The sequence below is a fragment of the Cnephaeus nilssonii genome (genome assembly GCF_951640355.1).
Source record: "Cnephaeus nilssonii genome assembly, chromosome: 8".
NCBI classification, from domain to species: domain Eukaryota; kingdom Metazoa; phylum Chordata; class Mammalia; order Chiroptera; family Vespertilionidae; genus Cnephaeus; species Cnephaeus nilssonii.
This window is the reverse complement of record NC_137079.1, coordinates 93,663,611-93,680,027: the sequence shown is the minus strand read 5'-3', so window position 1 is coordinate 93,680,027 and position 16,417 is coordinate 93,663,611. Positions and strand designations below refer to the sequence as shown.

General features: G+C 41.6%; 1 protein-coding gene across 1 annotated transcript in view; it reads right to left on the bottom strand.

Annotated features, from left to right (window-relative positions):
- The window catches only part of LRRC63 (leucine rich repeat containing 63), a gene marked incomplete at both ends in the record, with an annotated part of 124,883 nt that extends 115,258 nt beyond the window's left edge, over nt 1-9,625 (bottom strand). The window contains one exon of the mRNA XM_079778720.1: nt 9,541-9,625. Within this exon, the coding sequence (XP_079634846.1) occupies nt 9,541-9,625 (85 nt within the window). The remainder of the gene's footprint in view (nt 1-9,540) is intronic.
- Between the last annotated feature and the right edge of the window lie 6,792 nt (nt 9,626-16,417).

The following is a 16,417-nucleotide window of genomic DNA, read 5'->3' as shown; positions in this document are numbered from 1 at the left end:
TGCAGGCCGGGAGCATCAAGGAGCATTGTGGAGCGGTGGCGGGAGCATCGAGTAGTGTTACGGGGTGGGGAGCTTCACAAAGCATCACGAGGCGGTAGAGGTGAGCATTGAGGGGTAGGGAGCATCGAGGAGTGTCATGGGGCGGCAGCAGGGAGCATCACAGAGCATTGCAGGGCAGTGAGCATCGCGGGGCGGTGGACATGGCCCTGATCACAAGCTAGGCCCAGGGACCCTACTTGTGCATGATTTCATGTGCTGGGCCTCTAGTTAGTGTATAAAAAAGCCATCGATTTTTGCATATTGATTTTGTATCCTGCTAAATTGCCAAATTAATTTATTAAATCTAGTAGTTTTTTGATGGAGTCATTAGGGTTTTCTATGAACAATATCATGTCCTCTGCGAATAATGAGAGTTTGACTTCCTCCTTTCCAATTTGGATGCCTTTTATGCTTTCTTTTTGTCTGATCGTTGTGCCTAGGACTTCCAGTACTATATTGAATAAGAGTGGTGAAAGCGGACATCCCTGTCTTATTCCTATACTTAGGGAAATGGTTTTAGTTTCTGCCCATTGATTATGATGTTGGCTGTAGGTTTGTCATACATGGCCTTTACCATGTTGAGATATGCTACCTCTGAGAGTTTTTATCAAAAATGGGTGTTGGATTTTGTCAAATGCTTTTCTGTATCTATTGATATAATCATGTGATTTTTGTCTTTCAATTTGTTTATGCGATGCATCATGTTTATTGACTTGTGAATATTGTACCATCCTTGCATCCCTGAAATAAACCCCACTTGGTCATGGTATATGATATTCTTAATATATTCCTGGATCTGATTTGCTAATATTTTGTTGAGGATTTTAGCATCTCTGTTCATCAGGGATATTGGCCTGTAATTCTCTTTCTTTGTAGTGTTTTTATCTGGTTTTGGAATTCGAATACTGGCCTCATAAAAAGAGTTTCTTCTCAATTCTTCTCTCCCAATCTTTATACTGGTAACATTGCTGTAATTCGTCTCATTTATCCATATGTTAAAATCATCCAATACATTGTTGCTCTTAAGTGTTCCTTCCTCTTGGATTTTCTAAAATAGTTTGAGGAGTATAGGTGTTAGTTCTTCTTTGAATGTTTGGTATAACTCCCCTGTGAAGCCATCTAGACCTGGGTTTTGTTTGGTGAAAGTTTTTTGATTACTGCTTCTATTTCATCAGTTGTTATTGTCCTATTCAGGTTTTCTGATTCTTCCTGATTCAGTTTTGGGAGGTTGTATTTTTCTAGAAATTCATCCATTTCATCCACATTGTCCAGCTTGTTGGCATATAGTTGTTCATACTAATTTCTTACAATCCTTTGTATTTCAGTGGTGTCAGTGGTTACTTCCCCACTTTCATTTCTGATTTTATTTATTTGGGTCTCCTCTCTTTGTGTCTTGATGAGTCTGGCAATTTTATTTATCTTTTCAAAGAACTGGCCCTTGGTTTCATTGATTGTTTTTATTGTTTTTTAGTCTCTATGTTATTTACTTCTGCTGTAATCTTTATTATCTCCTTCCTTCTACTTACTTTGTGCTTTTCTTGTTGTTTTCTTTCTAGTTCTTTAAGTTGTAGGGTTAAATATTTTATTGCTGATTTTTATTGTTTTCTGAGATATGCCTGTAGTGCTATGAACTTCCCTCTTAGGACTGCTTTTGCTGTGTCTCAGAGATTTGGAGTTGTTGTGTGTTCATTTTCATTTGTTTCCAGGAAGTTTTTGAATTCTTTCTTGATCTTCTTGGTAACCCATTCATCTATCTACACTAATAAAAGAGAAACATGCAAATTAACCTGAAAAGATGGCAGCAGCCCTGCCCCCGAGCCGCTCCAGGCCTGTGAGAGACAGAGAAGTCAGGTGCCAGCCCCTGAGGCTGGCTGCAGCCCAGGAGATGAAGAAGCCGCCTGCCCTATGATCCCAGGCCACAGCCAGCAGGAGAAGTCGCCCCCACTGCATCCCAGGGAAGACAGAGAAGCTGCCCACCTGGATCCAGGCACCAGCACCTGTGGCTGGCTACTGCTTGGTAGATGGAGAAGCCACCCACACTGTGGTCCCGGGCACCAGCACTTGCAGCTGCAGCCCAGGCGAAGCCCCCTGTCCACCATCCCCTGAGGCTGCAGCTGGCCTGGGAGCCTATGGCTAACCAGAGGGAGAGAAGCCTGGATCCCGGGTGCCTGTGGTCAGCTGGAGGAGGGAATCCTGGGTCCCGGTGCAGGGCTGAGGCAGAGGTGGTTAGGGGCAATCAAGCCAGCAGGGGAGCAGTTAGAGATGATCAGGCTGGCAGGCAGAAGCAGTTAGAGGCAATCAGGAAGTCAGGTGAGTGGTTAGGAGCCAGCAGTTCTGGACTGTGAGAGGGATGTCCAACTGCCAGTTATCCCCCGAGGGGTCCCAGATTGGAGAGGTGCAGGCCAGGCTGAGGGACACCTCCCCCCTCCCCCATGCATGAATGTCGTGCACTGGGCCTCTAGTGTATGTGTGTGTGTGTGTGTGTGTGTGTATATATATATATATATATATATATATATATATATATATATATATATATATACTAGAGTTCCCGTTGCAGGAAGATTCCTGCAATAGGGCTTCCTGCTTTCAGTCCCTTCTCCCCACCCTGCCTGCTTCCCTTTCTTCTCCTCCGCCCCGCTTCCTTGCTTCTCCACAGTTTTGCTCCCTTCTACAGGCTTGGCTTCTTTCTACACTGTCTTGATATGCAAATTATCCACCATCTTGGTTGGGTTAATTTGCATGCTCACCCTGATTGGCTGGTGGGTGTGGCTTGGGCGTAGCAAAGGTGCGGTCAATTTACATATTACTCTTTTATTATGTAGGATATATAAAAGGCTAAGCCACTGGCCAACCGGCCAGTAGCTGTGATGCACACTGACAACCAGGGGGCAGATGCTCAACACAGGAGCTGCTGAGTGACAGCAACTTTGCAGAGTGCCCTCTCGCACTCTGGGACCCCTTGGGGAATGCCAGATTGCTGGTTTTGGCCCAATCCCCACAGGCCAGGCCAAGGGACCCCATATGCTGGAGGGACCCCACTCATTCCGCAGATGCCTTTGAGCCCTGGTGCCACTCCAGGTGCAGCTGGCAAGGGAGGGACCATGGGAGGTTGGCTCCATGGCATGTCCACCCATCTCGTCCAGTCCTGATCCCCCCTTCCACCTTCTAATTAATTTCCTTTCAATGTGCACGAATCTGTGCATCAGGCCTCTGGTTGTTTAATAACATGCTATTTAGCCTCCATGTATTTGAATGTTTTTGGGTTTTTTTATTGTAGTTGATTTCTAATTTCATTCCACTGTGATCTGAGAAGATGCTTGATATGATGTTTTTTGTTTTTTTATTTGTTTTTCTGATTGATATTTTTACTCTGTCTTTTAATTCACTGATCTGATCCTTGGCTTCCCCTAAGCTGCTGTTTATTCCTTCCAATGTGTTCTTTATCACTGCTATGTCATTCTTCATTCCTCACTGGTCATTTTTCAGTTTCTATATATTTTCTTATGATGTTGATCATTTTTGTAATCATTATTCTGAACTCTATATCTGATAAATTTCTTATCCCCATTTCATTTAGCTCTTCTGGAGAATTCTCTTGTTCTTTCATTTGAGGCTTGATTTTTTTGTTTGTTTGTTTGTTTTTTGTTTCCTGTTTGGGTTTGTTTCTATGTATTAGGTAGATCTGCTACATCTAGTCTTTTGGGAATGTATCTGGTGCTGGACAATGTCAGACACTGTTTGTGACCTGCCCTGAGTACCCTGTTTGGAGGTATCAGCAATCCATAGCTTGTGGCTCCCTCTGCTGGGGCTGGCTGCCTTTAGAAAGAAACAAGATATGCACCAACATCTGTTTTTCCTAGCCCTGTGTCCAGAAGCATATCAGGGAAAGATTCAAAGCCTCCATATATCTGCCTCTGCCTGAAGGGTGATTGTTATTCTCAGTCTCTTAATGAGCCTGAGGCCTCTGCCGGGTGGTGCAAGACATTTTCCAATGGGGTAGGACAATTTCTTCCCTGCCCCCTCCAGGCAAACATTGCCTGGATGGTAAAGGTCTGTCTGAGAAAGATGTCCTCTGCAGAATACCAGGTGGCTGCCTTCCAAGCTCTAACCCCAGAGCCCCCAACCCTGTACTCTTCTCACACAGCTCTAGTCAACTTTGCCCTCCCTCTGCAGTAGCCCAAGTTGAGTGGCTGTACACAAAATTTTATGTGTTGGACCTTTAAGAATGTGCCTGCCTTTCCAGATGTCTCTCTCTGGCAGATAGCAACCCTGCTGCTTTTCAAAATCAGATGTTATGTGGTCACCTTTCTCAGTTCTGGTGCTTTGGGCTGGGGAGCCCAGCTTAAGGTTTAAACCCTAGAGTTCTCAGTGGGAACACCCCACAGCTGAAATATCTCTCCAGAATTTCAGCTCTGTCTATGGAAGCCTGGCCAACCCTCTTGTGCCTCCGCACTTCCTACCAGTCTCTATGAGGTCTCCACTTTACATCCTTGATTTTAAGGGTTCTCTCCAGCTAGTCTTCAGCTGATTATTCAGGATAATATTTTAGTTGTAATTACAGTTTGGTCCTGGGAGAGTGTCAGTGTAGCTTCCATTTAAACTGCCACCACTTTGGAAATCTCTCTCTCTTTTAATATTCTTAAGTGGTTGCCCTAGAGTTTACTGGTGATGAGGTTTTGTTTTGTTTACCACAAGATTCCTCTTGCAATATACATTTACAACTAATGTAAGTCCACTTTCAAATAACACTATCCTACTTAATGAGTATTGCAGGGTTTTTTTTATCTTTTAAATGTGATTCTTATTGATTTTAGAAAGAGGAAGGGAGAGGGAGAGATAGAAACATCAATGATGAGAGAGAATCATTGATCGGCTGCCTCCTGTATGCCCCCTCCTGGGGATCAAGCCAGAACCCAGGGGTGTGCCCTGACTGGGAATTGTACCATGACCTCCTGATTCATGGGTTAATGCTAAACCACAATTGAGCCACGCCAGCTTGGCTGCAGGTAATTTTTTAACAGATTCTTCTCAATTCTTCTCTCCCAATCTTTATACTGGTAACATTGCTGTAATTCGTCTCATTTATCCATATGTTAAAATCATCCAATACATTGTTGCTCTTATTGCTTAGAACAAACAGTTAATTATGAGGTCAAGTAAGAATTTTAAAAGTAAAAGGTTTTTTTGGTTTAGATTTTTTATTTTTATTGATTTTAGAGAGGAAGGGAGAGGGAGAAAGAAACATTAATGATGAGAGTCATTGATTAGTTGCCTCCTGCACAACCCAAACTGGGGATCAAGCCAGAAACCCAGGCATATGCCCTGACCAGGAATCAAACCCTGACCTCCTGGTTCATAGGTCGATGCTCAACCACTGAGCCACGCTGGCTGGGCAAAAAAGTAAAAGTTTTCATTTTCCTTTATTTACTCCTTCTCTGACATGCTTCCTTTGTTTAGGAAGCTGTGAGTTTTGGACCTATATTATTTCCCGTCGTGTGTGTGTGTGTGTGTGTGTGTGTGTGTGTGTGTGTGCATGCACGCATGCTGAATCCCGAGACTGAACTTACTTTAACATAAAAAAAAAAGCTTCTTTTAAACATTTCTTGCAAGAAGGTCTACTGGCAACAAATTTTCACAGCATTTGTTTGAGAAGGTCTATATTTCTCCTTCATTTTTCAAGGATTATTTCACTATTTATAGATTCTAGTTTGGTGGAGGTTTTTATTTCAACACTTGAAATATTTCACTCTACTCTTTTTCTGTTTGCATGGTTTCTGACAAGAGATCCAATGTAATTCTTATCTTTTTTTCTCTATAGCTTCTTTCAAGATTTTTTCTTTGTCTTTAGTTTTCTGCAGTTTGAGTGTAGTATGCCTATGTGGTTTTTTTGTTTTGTTATTTATACTGGTAGGTATTTCATGAGTTTTCTGGATCTGTAGCTTAGTATGTCATTAATTTTGGAAATTTTTCAGCCATTATTACTTCACATATTTCTTCTGCTCTCTTCACTTTTTATCTCCTCTGGTATTGCCATTATACATATGTTATACCTTTTTTTAATTTTCCCATAAGCCTTGAGTATTCTGCCATTTTTTGTTTGTTTGTTTTTTCATTCTTTTTAATTTTTTGCATTTCAAAACAGTTGAGAATTTTTAATTGGTCTATCTTCAAGCTCACAGATTCTTTCCTCAGTCATGTTGAGCCTATCAAAGGTATGCCCTCTCTCTTTTTCCACCATGAGAATCACTGAAGAAGTAAGCTATTGTTCTTATGAATTTGTGTACCATCATAGTTTGGTTTAGAGTCAATACAAGGATTAAAAATCAGTGATCTAATTAAGTTCTGCTCTTTCAGAACATAAAGATGAATCGGGCGGTCACCAACCTTTCGGACCTCACAGACCACCGGTTAGTAACCGCTGGACTAAATGACTTACTAAAGCCATACATCACAATGGGGGTGGAGCTAAGACCAAAATTCATAACCCTGGACATCCATTCTAGGGCATTTTACATAATTTCAAGTTGCTGCAAGTCAGTAAATAATTTTGGGCCAAATGATAAATATTACAAGTATTATAACATTTAGAGCTATAGAGTGGTGTTACAGTTTATCAAATACTCTCACACAGACTATTGCATTTTAACCTTCTCTCATAGTTAAGTGCTAAAAAATCCCCAGATTTTTCCCTTCTGATTTTCACTGCCATCATCCTAGTCTCCATCAACTTAAATTTCCCCTTGACTTTTCTGATATAGCTTTATAGTGTTTTCATCAAATTATCTGCATCTTATTAATGACAATTCAGATTTCTTAATATATATATATATATATATATATATATATATAATTTTAACTGGATCCATTTCTCCTAACCTTGCTGTGTGATGACTTGTTATGTTCCAATGAAAACCCTTAGGTACTCCTAATATTACTGACAATCACAAAGGGCACACTGCTCATTTATAACTTTATTTCTCATGTTGATAAAACTGTGTGGAATACTTTCTCTTACTAACCAAATTGAAAATTTTTCTTCTTTTGAAATTTACCTTAAACCTTATGCAATCCATCTTTTTTGATTAATACAACCCATACTTACTGTTCTTGTTAACTCAACAATCACTTAACACCTACCATGTGCCAAGTGTACACATAGTGCCAAGGGTACAATCACACAGAACTATCCTACAATCAAAGATCTTACAGCTTAGTATAGAAACTAGGCAGGTAAACAATTATACTAGAGAATGATCATTGCTCAATAGGGGTAAAGGATGGGATACTACGGAAGCATAACTGAAGGCACTCTGACTAGGTGAAGAGGAAAGGGGTATTTAGGAAAATCTTCCTAATGAAAATGATTTGTCTTCTCAATTCCATACTGCTTTATTTTTTTGACACATTTCCCCATGACTGCTTTTTTCTGGTAAATTAAATGTCTACTTTTCCAATGGACTCTCCTTGGCCACCAAAAACTACACAGGTGTCCTCTAGAAATAAACATATTTCATTCCACTTTTACTAATCACTCCAGTCTTAGTTCAAGCAGAATTCTTACTCAGCCGCTTTCTCACATCTATTAACTTATACTGTCTCTACTATTAATTGGACATTAATTTTATGCTGCTTTGTATGGCTACTTAAGGTTCTTTTTTATGTGTTTCTCATCTTTAAAGCTTAATTAATGGTCTTGAAAGGTCCTGAAATGCAGGGACTAGATCAATAATGTCATTAATTTCCTATGGCATTTAGAACTGCATGCAAATTGTAGATATTTATTTCAAAATTTTATTTGTGTTTGAGTATTCATTTTTATAAATTACATTTCAGTTACTCTAACTATTAATTCACCCATTCAACAAATATTTGGTACTCTCACTGTGTGCAAAGCACTCTGCCAAGAGCCTTTGGAGACCTAGGGTTAATAATAGTCAAGGTCATAGGATTCCCAAGGTACCAAAAGCAGAAGAGCCACCCCCTACTGAAAAAAAATTATTCTGCCCCAAAATGTCAATAGTGAGAAACTCTATACTGGAGCATAAATTTCAATCAAAAGATGAATGGAAAAACTCTAGCAAAAGATCTAGTAGTAAGCAGTGAATCTACATAACTGTGGGTATTACTATTACAGAACATTTTGTAAAAGTAGTAAATTATAAAAATGTAGAAATGATATAACAAAAGTTGGTAGGGCAAGTGGGAAAGGAAATTGTTAGTAGTATAGGTGTGTTGATTTAAACATCTTTAATAGCCATGGATCAAAAGGTAATCATTTAACACTGTAAATCAAGTTATAGACTAAGCACATTTTAAAAGTATAAATTGACACTAAAATAATTAATACTATCAGCCAAAATCAGGTGGTAGAGGAAACCAAAATATGGGAAAGAAGAGGGATATGCTAATTTTATCAAGTCAATAGATACTATATAGGGAAAAAGAAGATTAAGGGTATTATATAAAGTTATAGTTATGAAAGTGGCTCATATTTACTTCATAGCATTTATCTCATGGCAATTTTACATTTATATATGTAATTATTTGATCTCACCAGAGGGTAACTAATGAAGAGGATTCACAGGGCCTATTCTGCTCACTATATCCCCAGTTCCTAGTCCTGAGTTTATAAATAGTTAATTCATGTTATTTATGGCCAAACTGTTCTATAATGTGTCAGTGAACACTGAATTATCCAACAGAGCCATGGCTTCTAAAGAAAATAGGATTAGATTCCTGCAAGCCTCTCAACATTAGCAACAACTAATCAATACATGATCTTGTTACATGTTTTTCTATTTTAAAGACACTTTATTTAACATATATTATTGACATGGAACTCATAGGCAACAACACTGTAACTCATGCCTAAAGGAAGCTCATCTAACACATATTTTTCACTGTAAAGCACATTATGGCCTTCTTATGCTTAAGAAGACTAGATAGCATTTCAGCATTGTGCTTGGGGGACATTTTAGGCAGCAAAATCACCAACAAGTAGCACAAATATTCAAAAAATGTGGCACTAAAGAGACTGGGGAAAGGACAGTTGTGTACAGTATGAGAGCTGAAACATAAAATCAGAATATATCAGCTGGGAACGTATGTGTTTTTACTGCCCTGAGCATATCCAGAATGACTGAGAGTTACCATTTACACCCCTCTCCACACAGTCTCACAAGGAGTGAGAAGCAGCTCTGTATGCTGCTCCATGGTGTTCTTCATGATATAGCGTTAAGTTAAAGAGAGAAAACACAGAACAATACTGATTTGAAGGTTACAAGTAAATTTTAGCAGTTAGGTAAATTCATACCTACAATATCCACAAATAATGAGAATCAATTATACTTGTAGAATTAAATTGAATGCTATCATCATACGACAAACATTTGTCTGTTACTGGTTATTGATGTCTTTTAACTATTGTGGTTCTGAGCTGTGCAAATTGAGAACTTTCTATGAAAAATAGTTAATAACATATCTGATTAATATACATACCTCTATGGACTTTAGTCTTATGTAATGGCAGCTTAGGGAGCTTTGGAGGTAAAGGTCTTCGGAGAAGTTGTGGGTGGTTTTGCATTTTAATTAATAATAAGCACTATTTTTCACAGCTATTAGTTGAAAATTGAAAAGCTTTGGAATATGTTTGAATTATTGTTGAAAAAACAATTCATTCAAATCTAAATTACATCTCAATGAAAATCATTCGGTGTGAACACTCTACTGAATCCAAGCAGAATTCCTATAAAAGAAAAATAGGATAAGAAAATCATTCTTTAAAACTTCTATAGAGAATCTAGGTAAAATTTAGCTTTATAATTAATGCAGAATTTTAAAATACATATGCTATGACCAATCATTCTAAAATTTCCCATGTTAGCAAAAAGTTCAATCTGCCAGTGCTCTTTCAGCTAGTAAATACAGAACAGTAAAAAATGACCCTCTTTTTTTTTCTCTCTCTCTCTACCTCCAAAATGTTATCACTATAAATTTGGAAAAAAGTTTTTGGTCAAAAGATAAAAAAGTCACCACTTTGTGATAGCCTCTAAAGACCCACAATATCTGAGTTGTTTTCTTTCTGTAACAATGACTTATTTTAAAGTTCAACCACTATAGTTGGGCCATAGCTATTTAATCCAAAAATAAGATGGTCTTCAGTGTAATGAGATTTTCCAGGATTTCTGTCCCAATTAGTACTGTTGAGAAATGATGCCAGTAAGGCCCCAAAATGTGCACTTAGTTATCGGGGCAACATCAAAGTGCCTAGTACATCACTAGTCTGTTGACAGTCTAAAAGGGAACGCTTTGGAGCTACAAAAATGGGCCGTTTTATCCCCCAAAGATTACTGTGAACATACGCGTTAAAGGTATGCTCCCTGGCAGGACCGCCCTCTTGATGACGGTTATTTCCCCTCCGAATTATCTGAAGAGGTGCTTGGAAACCTTGGGCTTCCACTATCCTTTCAGCTGCTTCTCAAAACAATCGACTTTTCCTCTTTACTTATCTTCTTTTCCTGGGAATTTAGGCAGCGAGTTATTGGCCAAGGGAGGCGTGGGCCTGCTGGCCAGATGCAGTTGGTAGAGAAAGAACCCAGGCCACGCTGACCGCAGGTGCAGTCAAAAGTCAAGGAGACAGGCCCTAGCAACTGGAACGCGGAGAGCAGGCCGGTGCTGAGGGGAGGACCCGAGGGGGGACAGGCGGGGCGGGCCCGCCCTGAAGTGCCGGCGCGTGGAGCCAGGTCGCCTTTCTCAGCCTCGGTGTGGGGCCGCCTGGGAGGCTGTGGGCAATGAGGGCTGGAGGAGAAGCCCGCTCCACGTGCAGCTCCTGCATGGGACCCCGTGGAGACCAGCCGTTTTACTATTTTATTCTTAATGACAGTGATTTACTTTTCTGGATTACCCTCGGTGTCTAGGATCTGAGACTGCATTCTCTAATGCTGCGCTCCACGTAGTAGTCCCTTGCTGATTTTGCTTTGTCCCCGAAAAGCCAACATTGTTTTCTTTCTGTTCATTTAAGACAAACGATTTCTGATCCTTTAAAGGTCCTGGATAAAAGGGAATTGTGTAGGAATAAGGGGATATTGAAAAAAGAAATAGTGAGATATAAAAACAGTGGATGAATATATAGATATATATGTGTGTGTGCTTTCAATGGTTTACAGGCTTTTAGAATCTGTTATCGTTTTTTAAAGCAGCTGTAGACTTTGCACCATTTTCCAGATCAACTTCAGGCAGGAAATTGAAGTTTTTTATTATAAACTAGAATCCTGGTGCATGAAAAATTCATACACTTGGGGGTCCCTCAGCCTGGCCTGCACCCTCTCGCAGTCCAAGACCCTTTTGGGGGATATCCACCTGCTGGCTTAGGCCCGCTCCCCAGGGGGCTCAGGCCTAAGCTGGCAGTCAGACATCCCTCTGGCAGCCCAGGAGATGTCCACCTGCTAGCTTAGTCCTGCTCCTTCCCCCACCCCCTCACCCCCAGTCGGACACCCTTAGCACTGCGGAGGAGGAAGAAGAAGCTCCCACCACCACTGCTGGGCTTGCAGCCATCAGCCCATCTTGTGGCTGAGGGGCACTCCCCCTGTGGGAATGCACTGACCACCAGGGGTCAGCTCCTGCATTGAATGTCTGCCCCCTGGTGGTCAGTGCGCATCATAGCAACCGGTCATTCCTGGTGGTGTTAGAGTCAATTTGCATATTACCCTTCTATTATATAGGATGATAAGTGTGTAACATCTTATCATGTCTCATTCATTCTCAAAGAATATGACAGCTGAAATTCATCTTCTGTTTCACAAAAATTTTAAAAGTTACATATATATTCTTGGCATTCCTCTTAACTATGGATTATACTCCAAGCCTCAAGAATCTTAGTTTTCTTTAGTCTGGAAATTTGCCTCCATTTTGCAGACTTTCTTTTTTCCCCCTGGGAGGGAGGGAAGGAAAAGTATGACGCTCTGGAGTAAATAAGTCAAATAACACCTCTGAGATCTTAAAACAGATCACTCTAGCACCCAAGGTTTAAATATCTGTTGTAAACTACTAAGAATTTTACATTAATAATGTGTACTAACAAATGGATAAGAACATTACTTTTAAAAGGTTTCCTAAATACCAGCAGGGATTTTAAGCAAATCTGAACCTTTCTACAGTATGTAAAACTGAAATGTCGTTAAGGAGTTCAAGTCATCAAAAATTAAATGGCCCTTTATTTCATGCTGTATTATTTAAGATATACTTATTGGCTTATCTGGTCAGATGTCATAATTAGCAACGTTGTTTTTTTTTAAATCCAAAATTAATAGATGAACACAAATAATGATTTAAAAATGGCAGTAGAGAACATGTTTCCTGCTATTTGAAAGAAATTGTCTCATTGCTGGTTTATATTTCTAATTTATCTTCTATAATCATAGGCACTGCTGTGATTTTTACCTGAATTTCTAAATATAGACTTTAGTTTACTGTAAAAAAACAAAATAACAAAAACAAAACACACAATAAAAAATAAATAAAAGAATAACTAAAAATGAATATTTCTTTTTGAGTATAGACTGATTAAACTGAGTCACCATGGTAACCCAGGACACAAAAATGCTTTTTATAAAAAATATATTTTTATTGATTTCAGAGAGGAAGGGAAAGGGAGAGAGAGATTGAAACATCAATGATGAAAGAGAATCATTGATTGGCTGCCTCCTGCACACCCCCTACTGGGGATTGAGCCCACAACCTAGGCATGTGCCCTTGACCAGAATCAAACCCGGGACCTTTCAGTCCACAGGCCCACGCACTATCCACTGAGCCAAACTGGCTAAGGCCAAAAATGCTTTTGAGAAAGAGGTATTTGTTTGGTTTGAATTTATTTGATTATTTAATTACTAGAGGCCTGGTGCACGAAATTCATGCATGGGTGGGATCCCTAGGCCTGGCCGGCAATCAGGGCCAATCAGGTTCCCCACCTTCCTTCCCTCACCGCCCACATCTGCCACCACCCATCCCCACCCTGGCCAGGTGATCAGGGCCTGCCGACCTGAGGGAAGAGCCAACTGCCACCATGGTGGGCGGGTGGCAGGCCAATTGGCCTGCTGGGGGGAGAAACCCAGGAGATTGGCCACCAGCCCCAAGGTGGGAGCCAGCCCTCAGGCACCCTGGGAAAAGGGCCACGTCCACCACCACCCAACCCCAGTTCCCTGTCCCAGCCCAGGGGCTCGGCCCTGATCAGGCTATTGGGGCCTGCCAGAATGGGGGGAAGGGCCAGAAGGTTGGCCAGCAGGCCCCATTGGCAACCAGGGCCAAGGGGCTGGGGGCAGCTCCTGCATTGAGCGTCTGCCTTCTGGTGGTCAGTGCATGTCATAGCGACCAGTCATTCTGGTCATTCCAGTCATTCCATCATAACAGTCACTTAGGCTTTTATATATATAGACTAGAGACCTGATGCACGAAATTCGTGCAAGGGGCTCGGCCCTTGCAGCACCGGCTTCATCCAGAAGGTTGTCCGGACGGTCGTTCTGCTGTTCAGTCTAATTAGCATATTAGTTCTTTATTATATAGGACTAGAGGCCCGGTGCACAAAATTCATGCATGGGGAGGGAGTGCGTGTCCCTCAGCCCAGTCTGCACCCTCTCCAATCTGGAACATCCCTCTTACAATCCAGAACTGCTGGCTCCCAACCGCTCGCCTGCCTGCCTGCCTGATTGCCCCTAACCACTTCTGCCTGCAAGCCTGATCACTCCTAACCACTCCCTTGCCAGACTGATTGACACCTAACTGCTCCCCTGCTGGCCCGATTGCCCTTAACTGCCCTCCCCTGCAGACCTGGTCGCTCTTAACTGCCCTCCCCTGCAAGCCTGGTCACACCCAACTGCCCTCCCCTGCTGGCCTAGTCACCCCTAATTTCCCTCCCCCTCCCCTGCTGGCCCAGTCACCCCTAACTTCCCTCCCCCTCCCCTGCTGGCCCAGTCACCCCTAACTTCCCTCCCCTGCCAGCCTGGTTGCCCCCAACTGCCCTCCCCTGCAGACCTAGTGCCCCCCAACTGCCCTCCCCTGAAAAGTCTGATAACCCCCAACTGCCCTCCTTTGCAGAACTGGTCCCTCCCAACTACCCTCCCCTGCTGGCCATCTTGTGTTCACATGGGGGCAGCCATCTTTGACCACATGGGGGCAGCCATCTTGTGTGTTGGAATGATGGTCAATTTGCATATTACATCTTTATTATATAGGATGTATACTGGGAAATGTCTTTACTTTTCAATAGCATAAAGGCTGAAATGTATACATTTATTTTGTGTGTTTTCATCCTGCTTCATAGAGAACAGTTTTATATTTTCTTAAAAGTTAATAAGCTCCTTTTCTTTTTACCTCTTATATCTTACTGCAAACACAAAAACTTTGTTTCTGTTCTTAATTATATTTTGGCCAGGTATTTAATCATTCCTCTTTGTCTTTCACGATGAGAGTTATTTCTTTTCCTTTATTTAAACTGGAGAGTGATCCTGGGATTTCTTAAAAACATACACACACACATTACTAATAAGGAAATATCATGCAAGCTATATCATAGATTAAAACAAACAAACAAACAAACCTTCCAAACATAATGAAAGGACAAATGTCTATTTTTTCAAAAATATATTCATGAATTCAGTTACTCATTCCAGAATAATTTCATAGAAAACCTACTATGCATAAAGTATTTTGATAGGTGCTGGACTCTAAACTCTATTAAAACAATTTATAAAGACTCATTTGAGGTTCTATACTTTTAGACATTGAGTGAAATTTTAAATCATTTTTAAAGGCTTTTTTATCTATAATTATAACTAACTGAAGTTTTTCTGATTTGTTTTGTTTATTGTTTACAGTATTACAGGTGACTCCCATTTCTCCCTTTTTGCCACCCTCCACTCAACCCCAGCCCCACCCCAGGACTTCCCCATACTATTGTCTGTGTCCTTAGGTTACGAATATATGCATATATGTTTTTTTGGTTAATCTCTTCCTACCCCCCCTACCCCACTAAAATCTGTTATTCTATTCCATGCATCCCTATCTCTGTACCTATTTTGTCCATTAGTTCATTTTGTTCATTATATTCCACATATAAGTGAGATCATGTGATATTTGTCTTTCTCTAACTAGCTTATTTTGCTTAGCATACTAGTCTCTAGATCCCTCCATACTGTCTCAAAGGGTAAGAGCTCCTTCTTTTTTAAGGCCTCATAGGATTCCATTGTGTAAATGTACCACAGCTGTTTTATCTACTCATCTACTAAAGGACACTTGGGCTAATTCCAGATCTTAGCTCTTGTAATAACACTACTATTAACATAGGGATGCATATATTATTTCTGATTGGTGTTTCAGTATTCTTGGGATATATTCCCAAAAGTGGGATCACTGGATCAAACAGGAGCTCCATTTTTAATTTTTTGAGGAAACTCCATACTGTTTTCCACAGTGCCTGCACCAGTCTGCATTCCAACCAGCAGTACACTATATTTCCTTTTTCTCCACCTCCTCACCAGCACTTGTTTGTTGATTTATTGATGATAGCCATTCTGACAGGTGGTGGGTGATATCTCATTGTAGTTTAAGTTGCATCTCTCTGATGATTCGTGACTTTTGAGAATTTTTTCATATGTATATTGGCCATCTGTATGTCCTCTTTGTAGTAGTGTCTATTCAGGTCCTCTGTCCACTTTCATTCTTTTTTTATTTTTTACTAGAGGCCCGGTGCACGAAATTAATGCAAAGGGGAGAAGGGTGTCCCTCAGCCCAGCCTGCACCCTCTTCAATCTGGGATCCCTCAAGAGATGTCCGACTGCCCATTTAGGCCCGATCCACGGGCAGTTGGACATCCCTTTCACAATCCAGGACTGCTGGCTCCCAACTGCTCGCCTGCCTGACTTTCTAATTGCTCCTAACCGCTTCTGCCTGCCAGCCTGATCACCCCTAACCATTCCCCTGCCAGCCTGATTGATGCCTAACTGCTCCCCTGCCAGCCTGTTTTCCCCTATCTGCCCTCCCCTGCAGGCCTGGTCACCCCTAACTGCCCTCCCCTGCAGGCCTGGTCACCCCTAACTGCCCTCCCCTGCAGGCCTGGTCACCCCTAACTGCCCTCCCCTGCAGGCCTGGGTCCCCCCCAACTGCCCTTCCCTGCAGGCCCAGTCGCCCCCAACTTCCCTCCTCTGCCAGCCTGGTCACCCCTAACTTCCCTCCCCTGCAGGCTTGATCACCCCCAACTGCCCTTCCTTGTAGGCCTATTCCCTCCCAACTGCCCTCCCCTGTTGGCCTGATAGCCCACAACTGCCCTCCCTTGCAGACCTGGTCCCTCCCAACTGCCCTCCCCTGCTGGCCATCTTGTGACGGC